The 14,019-nt window shown below is 40.3% G+C and overlaps 1 protein-coding gene across 2 annotated transcripts in view; it reads right to left on the minus strand.

Moving 5' to 3' along the window:
• SHQ1 (SHQ1, H/ACA ribonucleoprotein assembly factor) overlaps window positions 1-14,019 on the minus strand; it is a 99,345-nt gene that overhangs the window by 72,081 nt on the left and 13,245 nt on the right. For both annotated transcript variants that reach the window (XM_032867407.1, XM_032867406.1), the window contains 2 exons: window positions 8,777-8,889; window positions 1,807-1,934 (listed from right to left, as the gene is read on the minus strand). In XM_032867407.1, the coding sequence (XP_032723298.1) occupies window positions 1,807-1,934; window positions 8,777-8,889 (241 nt within the window). The remainder of the gene's footprint in view (window positions 1-1,806; window positions 1,935-8,776; window positions 8,890-14,019) is intronic.

The following is a 14,019-nucleotide window of genomic DNA, read 5'->3' on the forward strand; positions in this document are numbered from 1 at the left end:
ACCTAACTCAAAGGTTGGCTCTCATAGAAAACAGGACCAAGGACAAGCTACAGTTGATGAAAGTAAAGCGAGTTAGAATTTAAATCAAACAGAATGCCTTTTCTTGATTTTTAGGGCAACTAGCTCACCCTTGTGGGCAGAAAACTTAACTGCACAACCACCAATATCCACCCACACCACCTCATTAAAATACTGCACTGAAATCGGGGAAACTGACTGAGACCACTAGATAACCTTGAGGATTTCAGAGTGAGCAAGGTTTCCGAAGAGATCTACATGGCACAGATGCTTACCTATCTACATTGTGTTAGCAAGACTCTACCTGAAAATTTGTCAATATAACGTAGGAAGTCTCTGAAAGATTCTTAAACTCAAAGATAAAACCAAGGATTTGTTGAAAACAATGTAACAAGAGTCATTATTTGCAAATGAGTTTCTCTTCTGCAGTAGAGTCAATTATAAAAGATTAAAGTAGCAATTTTTCAACCTGGTAGAAATCACCTAAACTCTTAGCAAAAGTGAACTACAAAAATATCGACAGCAGCATTTATTTATTCTCTAAATATTTACTGAGTACTTGTTGTATAACAGGCGCTATGCTAAACAATGGAAACAGAGCACATGACAGACCACTGCATTACTACACCGAGAATCAAAATACAGCTCTGCAACATTCCTGTAGCCACTTCAGCCTGAGTGGCCGAAGAAGGCCACTGCAGAAAACTGCAAATAACCCAAAGGTCCATCAGTAGTCAAGGGCCATATGTGCACCTGTAGACACAAAAGTATGCTAGGTAGGCACTAAAGCTCAGGTAGAGCCCTAAGTACCCATACGGAAGAGAATATAGACTACGAACTGGAGAAAGCAAGAGAAGAACAGAGTGCATAGAAGTCTATGTGTATGAATTTCTTAGAGCAAATATTCAGATGTGGGTATATGCACTGAAAACACCCCAAAATTACTAACAGGGATTACTTTCAGGAAGAGGAATCTGGAGTGAGGAGATTCTATATTCCAAATCATGTATATGTATTCCTTTCATTTAAACATTGAAATTTCATTTTTAATACAGAAAGAAAAGTGAAATCAGTATGAGAGAACACATGGGCCTTCTATTCTTGATTTACTGGAAACTTAAAATTCTAACATACATAATTAATATTCTGAAAAAATTGGGGAGGATAGATCAAATGCATTCAACAAAAGGAATGAAAACTAGATCTTTTCCACTACTACTAATACTCAAATGTCCCTACTGGAGAGGAATGTTCCGATCCTTCTTTTCTTTTTAAGATTTATTTATTTATTTGAGAGTGTGTGTGTGCATGCACACGCAAGCATGCAAGTGGGGGGAGGGGCAGAGGAAGAGAATCCCCAAGCAGACTCCCTGCTGGATGTGGAGCCAGGTGAGGGGGGCTCTACCCCACAACCCATGAGATCATGACTCAAGCCTACATGAAGAGTCAGATGCTCAACCGACTGAGCCACCAGGTGCCCCTAAATGTTCAGATCTTTCAAGCAGATTATTTAACTACTACAAATGTCCTGTGTGTTCATGTGCCTAAATTTACTTAAAAAATAAAAAATTTTAAAAAGGACCCCAATCATTCAAAAGTAAAACATATGTCAAAAGACTGTTCCAAGACAAGTCTAATCACTGAGTGGCATTTTCCGATCCAGGGTAAAAACTACATTTCCAAAATTAGCAAACCCAAACAGTAGCTTCCCTCTATGAGGCAATTAGCATCATGTGCTTAATAACAGGGAAGATGGTCAACAAATGAGTCTAATTTTGAGTTTCTTACCTAATGCAGCATGATTTTCTTGCTCCTGACTCTTTCCCAAAGAGGCCATCATTTCTGAATATATATCAGTCCACCAAGGATTATACTTCAAAACCTGTTCAACAGCCTCGTCTTCAAAAAAGTCAGCTCTGGAAAGAAAACAATGAACTAGCGTGTTACACAGAACTGGGCTGGTTTTCATTTTTTAAGATTTTATCTAAACTCATCACATTTGTACTAGAAATACAAATTATTAATTCAAAGTACATATCAAGCAAACAAGCACTGTATTTATTTTCTTTGTGGTCACACTCATCACCATAAAGCGAAAACTAAGCATCTGACTAAAGGGATAGCCGACATTTCTGCTCTCTTCAGAAACAAGGTACACAGAAGACCAGACCTCCCCTGGAAGCCCATCTCCTGCACAGCCGTGGCATGGGGTGAAGAAGTAAATCCGAACACACAATGGACTGAAGCATGGAACCTGGGCTAGTTTTGTAAGTACCATGTATTTTGGTAAGGTTACAATAAAGGAAAACACTTTTAACTCCACCAAGCAAAGAAAAATAAACATATCAACAGGAAATACAGGATACCCACATAAAAGGCTACACATAAACACACATACACATTTTTTTAGCATGTGCCTTCACACTTTCTACCCAGAGGCAATTTCTCTTTCATAACTCTGCTAATCCTAATAGTTCCTTTGCTTAAAACTACTGAAAAAGAAAAAAGCAACCTTTGTAAAAAACAGAAAATTAATTTTCCTGCACTTTACTTTCTCAGGTTTTTTTTTTTTAACATTTTATTTACTTAATTGAGAGAGAGACTGAGCAAGACAGAGAGCACAAGTTGGGGGGAGGGGCAGAGGGAGAAGCAGACTCCCTCCGAGCAGGGAGCCCAGCACAGGGCTCCATCCCAGGACACCAGGATCACAACCTGAGTCGAAGGCAGATGTTCAACCAACTAAGCCACCCAGATGCCCCTACTTTCTCACTTTTAACATGAAAAATAACTGCTACATTCAAAATATACCCCTGGAGGACATTCATTCAGAAATTACAACCCTGCATTCAAAGTTGAAAAATGTATTTGTAGGAAGAGAGTGACAAAAGGTATAACTCTGGGTGAAAAATTCATTTATATTTCAGTTAATTAGAAACTCAAGGGGCGCCTGGGTGGCTCAGTGGGTTAAAGCCTCTGCCTTCGACTTGGGCCATGATTCCAGGGTCCTGGGATCAAGCCCCCGCATCAGGCTCTCTGCTCAGCAGGGAGCCTGCTTCCCCCTCTCTCTCTGCCTGCCTCTCTGCCTACTTGTGATCTCTGTCAAGTAAATAAATAAAATCTTTAAAAAAAAAAAAAAAAAAAAGAAACTCAAGGAAAGAGTTGATTTCATAAATTGATTGTCTAGCTGAAAGCTTTATGATCTGAAATATTTTTTCTTTCAACTGAGACAGTGAAATCTTTCTAAAAAGAAGTATCATAGATAACTTACAGAATTCTCCGTATGTGCCAAGCACTGTACTGAATGGTTCCACCCATTACTTTCTTGAATCCTCACACTGCCCCCAGGGGCAGGGGGAACTGTTAATACTCACATTTTATACGAATGGGAACTCAGGATCAGAAAATTTGTACATCATGGCCAAAGTCAAAGAACCAGAAAGAAATATGGCCAGGATCTGGACCGAATTAAGTCTAACTCCAGAATCTACATTATTAACCAATATAAACATTCCATTTTTATGCTTGAGGAAATAAAAGCCCATATTGGACAAAACTGAATAGCAATGATCTTGAAACAGTAATTCTCAGTATCAGTTTTGTCACATGCATGAGAGATATTTCAAAAACATAAGTAATAGGAGTAAATGGCTAAAATGCTAAGTAAAAAAAAAAAGCACTGACTCTTCACCCTCTTTACCCTGTTCCAACTCCATTTGGGGCAGTGAGATTACACGGCTGACAAGACACAGGCAGTCACGGTCCTTATGGAACTTACAGCATCATGGGAGAGTCCAACAATCACAATGTAAGTGCTATATAATTGCTATGACCTAATAGTACAAGCACCTACAGCAAAGTGAAATTGGGATGACAGGGAAGATCCCTGGAGAAGAGACTATCTAAGCCAATAGCTGATCATAATTAACAGTTACCCAGACTAAGAAGGGTGGGAAGGTGTATCCTGAGCTGAAAAGAATAGTTAGCAAAGGCTAGGAAACAAGAAGGCACATTTAAGGGAGGGGAAAAAAAAAAAGCCGAGAACAGCTGAAAATATTACGCTGTAGTGACAACAACATTGTAAGCCACGTCAAAAAATTCTATTGGATTTTTATCGCTCAAAACAACTGAACACTTAAACGCTTTTACATATGGGTCTGACATCGGTGTGTCTTGGAATATCATTCTCACTGCAGTTGGGAAAGTGGTCAAAAGGAACAAGCCTCAATGCACAGAAATCATGGAGGCCTAGAAGAGGGTAGCAGCCATGGACATGGAGCAAAGTGGGTGGATGTGACCTAGGTCCAGAAGCAGTAAAGGGAGCCAGGAGTCAAGGTTTATGCCTGGCATTCCAGCCTGGACAATTCAGTGGATGACAGTGCCTTCTGATGAGACAGGTACACAGGACACCAACAGAGCTGTATGGAGACATTATGACCTCTGCTTGGAACATGAGTTTGAAATGTCCTTGTATAACATACAGAGACCGGTGCAGTAGGCAGCTAGCTATACAAATCTGATGCTCAGGAGAGACACGTGGGAGTCACAAGCATTTAGACGGTGACAGAGACCAAGGTAGAAGACAGAATTGCCCAGCAAGAACTTGCAGAATAAGAAAAAAGTAACCCAGACACCAGAGTGCTGATGACATTTAAGTCAAGAGTAGAAGATCCCATCTGAAAAGATGCTGCATTTCCCCCAAGAGACAAGTGATGGGGAAGAGAACTAAACAAAACATGACTTTGTAAAAGATCTCTATCACCTCCATGCCCTCCCTCCAAAAATTTCAAAGTGTCTAAATAGAGTCCCAATAGTTCAAAATGTGATGGTTTATTTCTTATACTGTCCATGGTTAGTTTCGTGAACAAGGTCTGAGGTCTGAGGTTGACCTAATGTTCTACTTTACAAAATAAATTTATTTCCAAATTTTTAAGTGTTGTTCATTCAACGAGCATTTACTGAGTGCCCAGTGCACAAGTAGCATCAGGGAGATAAAGATCAGTAAGATGCTCCTGGCCATTCAGGGCTCCAGAATGTAATAGGAATGGAGACAAACACAGAATGCCATACAATCAAGATGCGCTATAACTTGGGAGCACGGAGGAGGGCTTCCTCTCTCAGGGAGAGAGGCACCAACGGATGACAATGGAACTCAGTCTTAAAAGATAAGTAGAAGTTATTTCAGCAAGGTAGGGCAGAAGAGAAAAAGCTATCAGGGGAGTATCATGAATAACAAGTGTGCAAGAAGTTGTGGGGTACAAGTGGAGCAATACTAAAATTCATTACTGCTGTAGTGTAAAACATGGGCAGAGAGGCAAAAGAGAAGCTCCAGAGGCAGGCACGGTCCAGATCACAAAGAACTTTCTATGCTGTGCTAAGGAGGTAGAAGTTTACGCCTAAGCGATGGAGAACCCAGTAAGGTTTTAAGCAGATGTTCATTTTCAGTATTCAAGACATAATACTGCCGGGTTTATGGCTGATGGATCTGTGGAAGTCTAGAGGTGGAGATGCCAAACACGACTGCTGCACTAAGGGAGATACATACGAGGACCAGAGAGATACTCAGTGAAGGAAACAGTAAAGAGATAAATAGTACCACTTCAGGATAGATTAGGAGTGTGGGGTGAGAGAGCAGTTAAAGAAAAATCACAGGTTTCTACCCTGGGTGACTGGCATGAAAAATGGTACACTCCACCAAAGAGAAAATTCAGGAAGACTTTCCAGGTAAAAATGATGGGTTTGATTTTAGACAGGTTGCACTAGAGGAGTCGCTCTCCAAACCCTTAATAATGTGGCTTTTCTTCAGAGCACTTACCACATTCGAAATATTATCTGCTTCCCTACTAGAATGGAAGACCCATGAGCGCAGGGACCTTTTTATACTCATGCTAATCCTCAGGGTCTGTAACCTACCCAGCACACAGTTCATCCAAACACGTACTTGAACAAGTAAGGGCACATGTGACAGAATGAACAGGTGAAATTTTACTCTCATGCTTGTTCCTAAGCTTGCCATTTTGAATAAAGAGCCATGTTGGGAGCAGGTGGCCCTCTTCCCAGCCTCATCACTACTACTTACAGTCTTGAGATTCCTCAATCAATCCAAAAGCCTAATCAGTATACCAAACTCTTTAATAAATGCACAGCACTGAAAAGTTACAATTTAAAATGGCACCCCAAATGCTACGATCATTTTTGTACCTTTTCTTATCTCACAGTATTTAAAGTGCTGACTAAATTCTTTTATTTTTCTCCCAAAGAAGGAAACATGCAGATTTTAGGAATTGGTTAAAGCAGAAGAGAGGCCAACAATTAAAAAACAATTTGCCTGGGGAAGGAAAAAACAAAAAACAAAACACTCTCAGCAAGAGAAATATGAAAACTTGGCTATGATAAGCAAAACAGGAAAGCCTATTAAATAATTCAAGAAGCCTTTGACAAACTGTAGCATAAAAATAATATCCAAAAGGAGTTACAAATGAGGAAAATAGATAAATCTAAAAACGATGTGTGTCACACAGTGGGGAAAAACATCACATGATGGCATCTAGAATTTACAACAAAAGATTTAAAAAATAATAGTTATCCTAAGTCATTTATATATCCCTTTGAAATGTATGAATTTTCTATATAATGAATTAACCTCACTGTGTTCTGCCTCGGGACAGATTTAAAATTGGTTTTCCCAAGCTTCCAAAAAACCTGACACCATGAAAAGACATCATGACCAGTAAGGATATGTCAAACAACTTGGAAGTGTCATATAGTACACACTAACATAATATATATTATGCATTAATCTTGTACATTACATTTACATACCTAAATGTGTACTATAATACACGCGATGCATTGCCTACAAGGTAGATAAAAACTGAAGTAAACCTTTTCTTCCACTGTATTAACCAATAAGAACAATTTAAAAAGCACTGAGCCAAAAAAATTTTAATTGAAAATTTTAAAGAATTTTACTTGCACTTCATTTATTATTAACACATTTGGGTGAGTCAGTCAGCTAATAAAAATAATGAGTAAGAAATAACACAAAAATGACAATTAGCCAAAGTCTTACTGCTATTGGAAAAGTCACAAAGAACCTTTACCTCACAGCTTCCACTCTCCGACCTTCCCATGACTAAATTTAAACCACTCCTTGAGAAATGGGACAACAGTTCATGCATATTATGAAAGAAAATGAGTTTCTGGATAAAGAAACACAGAAGATGGAGAAAAATAAGGACTGCATATAATATCACACTGCTAAGTATAAATTCCAATTTCCTAATTCTCTCAGGCTATACAGTTGTTCTTCCAGTTTGAGAAGAGAAGAGATAGGCAGTTCTTCTAATTAAGCTCCCTCCCACTTGAAATTTTAGTCTTGTAAAGCTCATTCTGTTTTCATGCTGGCCCGAGAAATTTGCTGACAATGAAATTTCCCACTTTAAATATTCAGCATGATTTTAAATAGGTTTCTTTAAATTACTCTTCAGTGGACCTTTAAAACCACAACTGGAGAGATAAAGGTAATTAGAAATGGCAATGTAAATGGAGCTGAATCTCTCAGATGTCCTCCAAAATATAACATACCCTGCTCTTACCCAGTTCCCCCCAGGACGTTGAATAGTTCGACCATTTATCACTACACATCACTCAATGCATTTGCACATCACAAGATATACTTCTGCCATTCCAATTAGTCTCCCACAGTGTCACAGGAGATAGAATGTTAATCACAAGAGCAACAGCAGTTAAACTGAAATAGTGTATATGAAAGGGAAATAAAAAATGACAAATGGAAAGATTCTTTTCAAGTCCAGACCTAGCCACTTAGTAGTGGTATGACCTTGGGCAAGTCCCTTAACCTTCTTTCCCCAACTGTTGCAAAAACGGATTTAAATAATCACTTGAGAGCACCTGATAAGCTGAAAGCACTATACAAAATAAGGGAATATGATGCTTATAGCTGCACATATAACAGTTTAGAAATTGTTGGCCTAGACTTCGGGAAGAATAAGAATTGAGGCCTGTATGAACATACGACTCACATCCTAAGAGAGTCTAGCATCCACAGAAGCTATCCTCTGTGACAATCCCTTACTTGGAAGAAGTGCTACTATTCGTGGCCAGGGAGAGACATCACAATGTCTCAGGTGATTATTTACCTATCCATTAACTAGATAAGCTTATTAGGCAAATACAAGCCTGACAGAGACACACTGTGGTGAAAGACATAATTAAAGCAGATGGGAAATACAGCAAACTTAAAATTAGATTTTATTTATACCTTACCACAATGAATAATTATTTGTTAATTAGACTCAGATCTTCAATTACAGGTGCTCGCAGATCAAGTTGGGAATACCCCGGATCAGCCGAGAAATGCAGGACATGTAGATTCAAATTCTTAAAGAAACTGAAACATCTTTTCATTTACATATACCGTTAATTGCAACAAAAAGTCTACTGAAAAGAACTAAAAACACTCTCATGAATGCAGTGTTCTACTTTGCAGCCTCGCGAGAAAACACATACAGAAGTACATTAAGGGTTCTCCATTGCCAGAATGGCCTCCTGAGAAGCACACCTCACAAAGATCACAGAAGCGTAAGTTTGTAGGTTAATTCAAATGTCAGTTAAGGTTCTGAGCCATCACTAATTTCTAGAATCCCAAAACCACATGCCTAGGATACTCAAAAAGACATTCAAAAATTTTCAAGTCAATGTCAAGTCAAACCCTTAATCCTCAAAAAACAGTACTCACAGATAATGATCAGGATCAAATTTGGCCAGCTCAGCAGCCAGGCGTTTCTGCCTTCGTTCAGCTGCAGGAGTGAAATCTGGATCCTTAATATCAATAACATCACTCAATTCATCCTAAGAACAAACAGAAAAGAAAGAATAATTGCTATCTCCCATGCCATCATTGAAAAATCTAATTTTGCACAAAAGGCCAAAACAAAGGAACCATCTAATCGTACTACCTGTGACATTTCAATTCAAATCCAGAAAATATTTGTTAAATACCCATTGCTTGCCAGGCCCCGCTGGACACTTTCACATAAATTATCTCATTTAATCCTTACAACAAAGTGATCAATATATATTAGAGCTAAAAAGTCTACCATTAAAAAAAAAACACCAATAAACCTGTGTAAGCAAGTAGGAACATTTAATTCATCTCTTCCCCATTTACTCATAGAAATTTGAAAGTTATTAACAGCTTAAATAAATTTCTAGCCAGTAAGATGGAGGTGGTCCTGCCACATCAGCAAAAAAAAATTTAGATAACTTTTACATGCCTGTAAAACTCTGCTTGACCAGAAATGCACTACACCTCGTCAGCCAATCTCCAGAGGCCAAGCCAACCTTGGGCGCTATACTTCCTTCCTTGTTTATTCTCACCCCAAACTCGGTGGACCGTGTGGCCAATCAGATACTTCCTATCTTTCTCTTCTTTGTTCTTTATTCTTTATCCTATAAAAGCTTTCCGCCTTTGGCCCCATTTTGTAATTCTCTGAATGGAGACAGTTTGCTTCCTGAAGTGTTAAATAAAAGTCTGTATCACTGCAAATTGTCTTTTTTTTTTTCTTTCTTTTAAGACTTTATTTATTCAGGGATACCTGAGTGGCTCAGTCGGTTAAGTGTCTGTCTGCCTTCAGCTTAGGTCATGATCCCGGGGTCCTGAGATCGAGTTCCACATTAAGCTCCCGGCTCAGTGGGGAGTCTGCTTCTCCCTCTGCCTCTGCCTGCCGTTCACCCTGCTTGTGCTCATGCACTCTCTCTCACTGACGAATAAATAAATCTTTTTAAAAAATTTATTTATTCATTTGAGAGAGACAGAGACAGAGCACGAGCAGCAGGGAGAGGCAGAGAGAGAAGCTATCTCCCCGATATGAAGGGAGCCCAACACAGGGTTCAAGCCCAAGACCTGGAGATCATAACCTGAGCCAAAGGCAGTCACTTATCCATCTGAGCCACCCAGGCACTCTGAAAATTATCTTCTTTTAATAGGCAAAACGGTTTGAATATCAATGGTTTGAACATCTACACAAAAAGACTTCCCTTTTGTTTCTTCCTAAGGTCTAAGTCAGCTGGTCTCAATAAGGATTACCAAATTAAACTTATATATAAAACTGTGTGCATTCTACTTTATAAGCAGATTTAAGAATTTTTAAGGACAATTTAAATGTATATGACTTTCTATTTTCAAATTTAAAAATCTAATCCTAAGTAATATTCAGCTTTACTGTAAAAATCTTTACCTGGATATATACACATTGATACGTAGCACGAGTCCTAGGCCAAATCTTACAGAAAACAGGTAGAGTAGGAAAACTCTCTGGGATACCATGGAGTTTTTTTTTTTCTTTTGGTTGGAATGATGAAGCCAAAAAACCTCACACAATGCAAAATATTCCTAAAGCTACACCTTTTTTTCTTTGTTCAACCTCCCCATTCCAGTTACCCTAAGTGAGAAGTATGGAATTTGGAAGAACCTTCAACTGTATTAGCTAAAAGAAATCAAGAGAAATAACTTGACAAAGTGGTAAAGTCAAACTGAAAACAAGATTTGTAAATGGAAGAGAGGTTAGTGCCTGATAACCAGGCGCAGAGTTGAGAGCTGTAAGGTAAATTACCTGCCAAGAAATGAACTAAACTGAAGGAGCCAAGGAGACACTAGGATACACACAATCAAAATTTGTGCCTAAATAAAAAAAAAAACCTCACTCGTTCCTACCACAATCCACTTAGCTCGAGTAGTATCAACATTTAATCAAAGCACATACTAATACTGCAAAAGGGTCCACAGAACTTTATAAAGTCACAACCAGAACATGTTAATACTTCTAACTACAAACATTCTAGGCAAAAACCTGATTACTGGTGGTTCCCAAATAAAATTTTACATTCCAAAAGTTCCTTTACAATCGCTTTTGGGAAATTAAGACCGTATTTTCCTATAGAAATACTATTATAAAAATAGTAGTTACATGCTCATGGTAACCCGCAAGTTTATTCAATTCACAATAAACTTTAAATAGAGTACTCTAGATACAAACAGTATAACAACCCCGTGCCAATGTTTCCATGGGAAAATGCTTTCATAGCTCCATTTTAATCCACCAGAAACATCTCTTCTCCAAGCAGGATAATCTGGACTCTTCCTCTCTTCCCTACTTGCTCACCCGCCTGCCATTAGCTCCCCCAGACACAGAGCTGGAAAGGGTACTGACGTAGGCCCTGGGGGAAGAAGCGCAGTTCTACTGTACACATAGGAATCACCTCAGCTAGATTACTCTGAGAGTCGTTTCCTGCCCACGAACCCCAAGTCCTCCTCCCCAGTACGCATGAGTCACCCAGTCCCTTTCCTCCTTACCCCAAGGAGCTCCCTGCACGTACCCACGTGTACAGAACACACACACACACACACATTTCTGAAAGCAACGTGATGCAGCAGAGAAACTGAGACTGTGCAGTCAGACAAAGACTGCTCTAGTCTAACTGTGCAACTTCCCTGGACCTCAGCTTCCTTTCTGTGAACGTGTCTGGTCATACCTCCATTGAGGGGCTGGGTACTACTCTCCTCTTGCTGTAACAAGTTACTACAAACTTAGTGGTCACAACACAAACATATCCTCTTCTAGTTCCGGAGCTCCGAGGTCCAGAATCAGTGTCCCCAGGCTCAAACAAGGGAAGGGCAGGGCTGGTTCCTGCTCAAGGTTCTAGAGGAGAATCACTTGCTTTGTCTCTTCCATCCTGGAGGGTGGCTTTCTTATTCCTTGGCTGGTGGCCTCCATGACAATGCCCTTCCTCCCTCGGCTTCCATCACCACATAGCCATCTCTTTTCCCACTTGGACTCTCTTACTTCCTTCTTCAAAGACCCCATGATTAGACAGGACCCACCTGGATCGTGCTCAATCATCTGCCCATCACAAGATCCTTAAGTTAATCACATGTGCAAAGTCCCTTCCACCACATAATGTGACATGTTCCCATGCTCCGGGGACTGGCACACAGACATCTTAGGGAATGGGGTGGAAAGGAGCATCCTTCTGTCTACAAGCTATGATGAGGATTAAATGAAATAATTTGAGTAAGGCATCAAGTACAGGGCTTGATACATTCAATAAAGTTAGCTTCCTTTCTTTCTGTCTGCCTGTCCCACTACTGTTCCCTGTTACTCCCTGGCTGCTTTCCGACTGAGACTACCTATCCTCCCTCCCCTGCCATTTCCTTACTTGCCCACAGCAATAAAAAGAAAAAAGAGATTAAAATGTGCCGCTCCATTATTTCACCTAGACAAGATATAAGGTCACAAGCGGGGTATAATCTGGGAGTTTCTGTGGGCATCTCTACATTTCAAAGGATAAATGGACTAAAAGAACCATGGGCATTTCAAAATACTAAATGCACTGAGGGAAAAAATGGACTTTCCCCACAGCTCACAGCTCTGCATAATCCAGCCCCTGTCCTGCACTTCACCCTCACCTACCTTCTCCTTCTGGCTCAAATACCCCAGCTCAAATCTACATAGCACATCTTCCATTTCTAGAACTCTGAGTCTTAGCATTTACAGTACACTTTTCATCATTCGAGACTCCATGCAAATGCCACCTTCTCCAAGGGGCCTTTTCTGGGCATCCTTGCCAAAGTGGTCACCCTATCCCCTGCCCTCCCCTGGCCTCCCGGGCTCTCACATCACTCTTTCCTTTCCTTCACTTGTCCCTATCTGAAATTCTCTTATTTATTGCTTACATGGTTACTCTCTATCGCCCCACTAGAAGATTCACAAGGACAGGAGTCTAGTCAATCTTTTTCCTCACTGTATCCCTAGCACTGTTCCTGGCCTTCAGTATTAAATCATTCAATCAGCAAATACTGTATGAGGGCCTGCTTGGGGTGCTAGAGATCCAGAAATAAACACAAAGACAAGGCTCCTGCTCTCAGGGGAATGGGAATTAGATAGTAAGAATGCAGCTATCCTTTCTCTCTCCTTCCTCTTCCCTCTGGCTTCCAGACTTAGGACTTCCACATGTAGTTATGTAGCCTGTACCCCAAAAAACACGAATGTCCACGGCAGCACAAGCCCCACCAGGCTCGTCCTATCCACAGTCACACACAGTCGCCCTGTTCCAACTGGACCCTCAAGAGGAACCAGAACAAACTACAAAGCAAAGTTAGCCTGGAGCAGAGCAACCCATCTATGGCATCAATCAACCAAAGGCAGAAAGATAAGAGGCTGGGACATGTTCAGCTACAGCAGAACGGAAGTGATTCTCTCTCTTTTCTAAAGCACTGTTATGGCCCCTGTTAGGAGAGCCATTTGAAGAGAGGTATTGCCAAGAAAAAGTCATGCAGGATTTAAATCAGGCTTATGTTGAGTTTTGGCACAGCAAGGGCAGAGAATCTCCACATAGAAAATGAAGACCTGTGTGCACATCTGGCCAGTAGGTCTCCTGGTGCAGCTGAGGGAAGGACAGGGCCAGCAAGCCAGCGTCCTGTGGCTGCTGGCAGCAGCAGTCCCAGGAGCTTGCTGGGCCAGCGCCCGGAGACTCTAGGACTGTTGCTCCTGGCAGCCACTACCGCCCTCAAGCTTGTTGTGAAGGCCTGACTTTGAGCAGCCAGGGCGGTTTTCCAAAGGCGCCCTGGTGGCTGGCAGTAATTTCAGAAGGGAAAGGAAAAAGGGGAGGGGAGAGGGTAGGAGATACGTTAAAAAGAATTTGTTTCAGAAAAGAAAAAAAAATCTTCTTCTCATTATCGGTATGAAATACAGAAGGTTCCAAGCAAATGTAAATGGTTGGAGGGAAAAAATTTGAAAGACTAAACCTCCCCATAAAGGGTTAAATTTCTCAATTAAGAGAAGATACCTGGGTTCTTGGAATTATGAATGTTTATCTTTCTTTGTTATATTTTCGTAATGAATTTATACAGCTTTTATCATCAGAGAAAACAGAGCTATTTTTCATTTAAGGGGGGAAAAACAGACTGTGAAAAAAATGAGT

The sequence above is a fragment of the Lontra canadensis genome, unplaced genomic scaffold (assembly GCF_010015895.1).
Source record: "Lontra canadensis isolate GAN:19392208 unplaced genomic scaffold, GSC_riverotter_1.0 scaffold34, whole genome shotgun sequence".
Taxonomy (NCBI): domain Eukaryota; kingdom Metazoa; phylum Chordata; class Mammalia; order Carnivora; family Mustelidae; genus Lontra; species Lontra canadensis.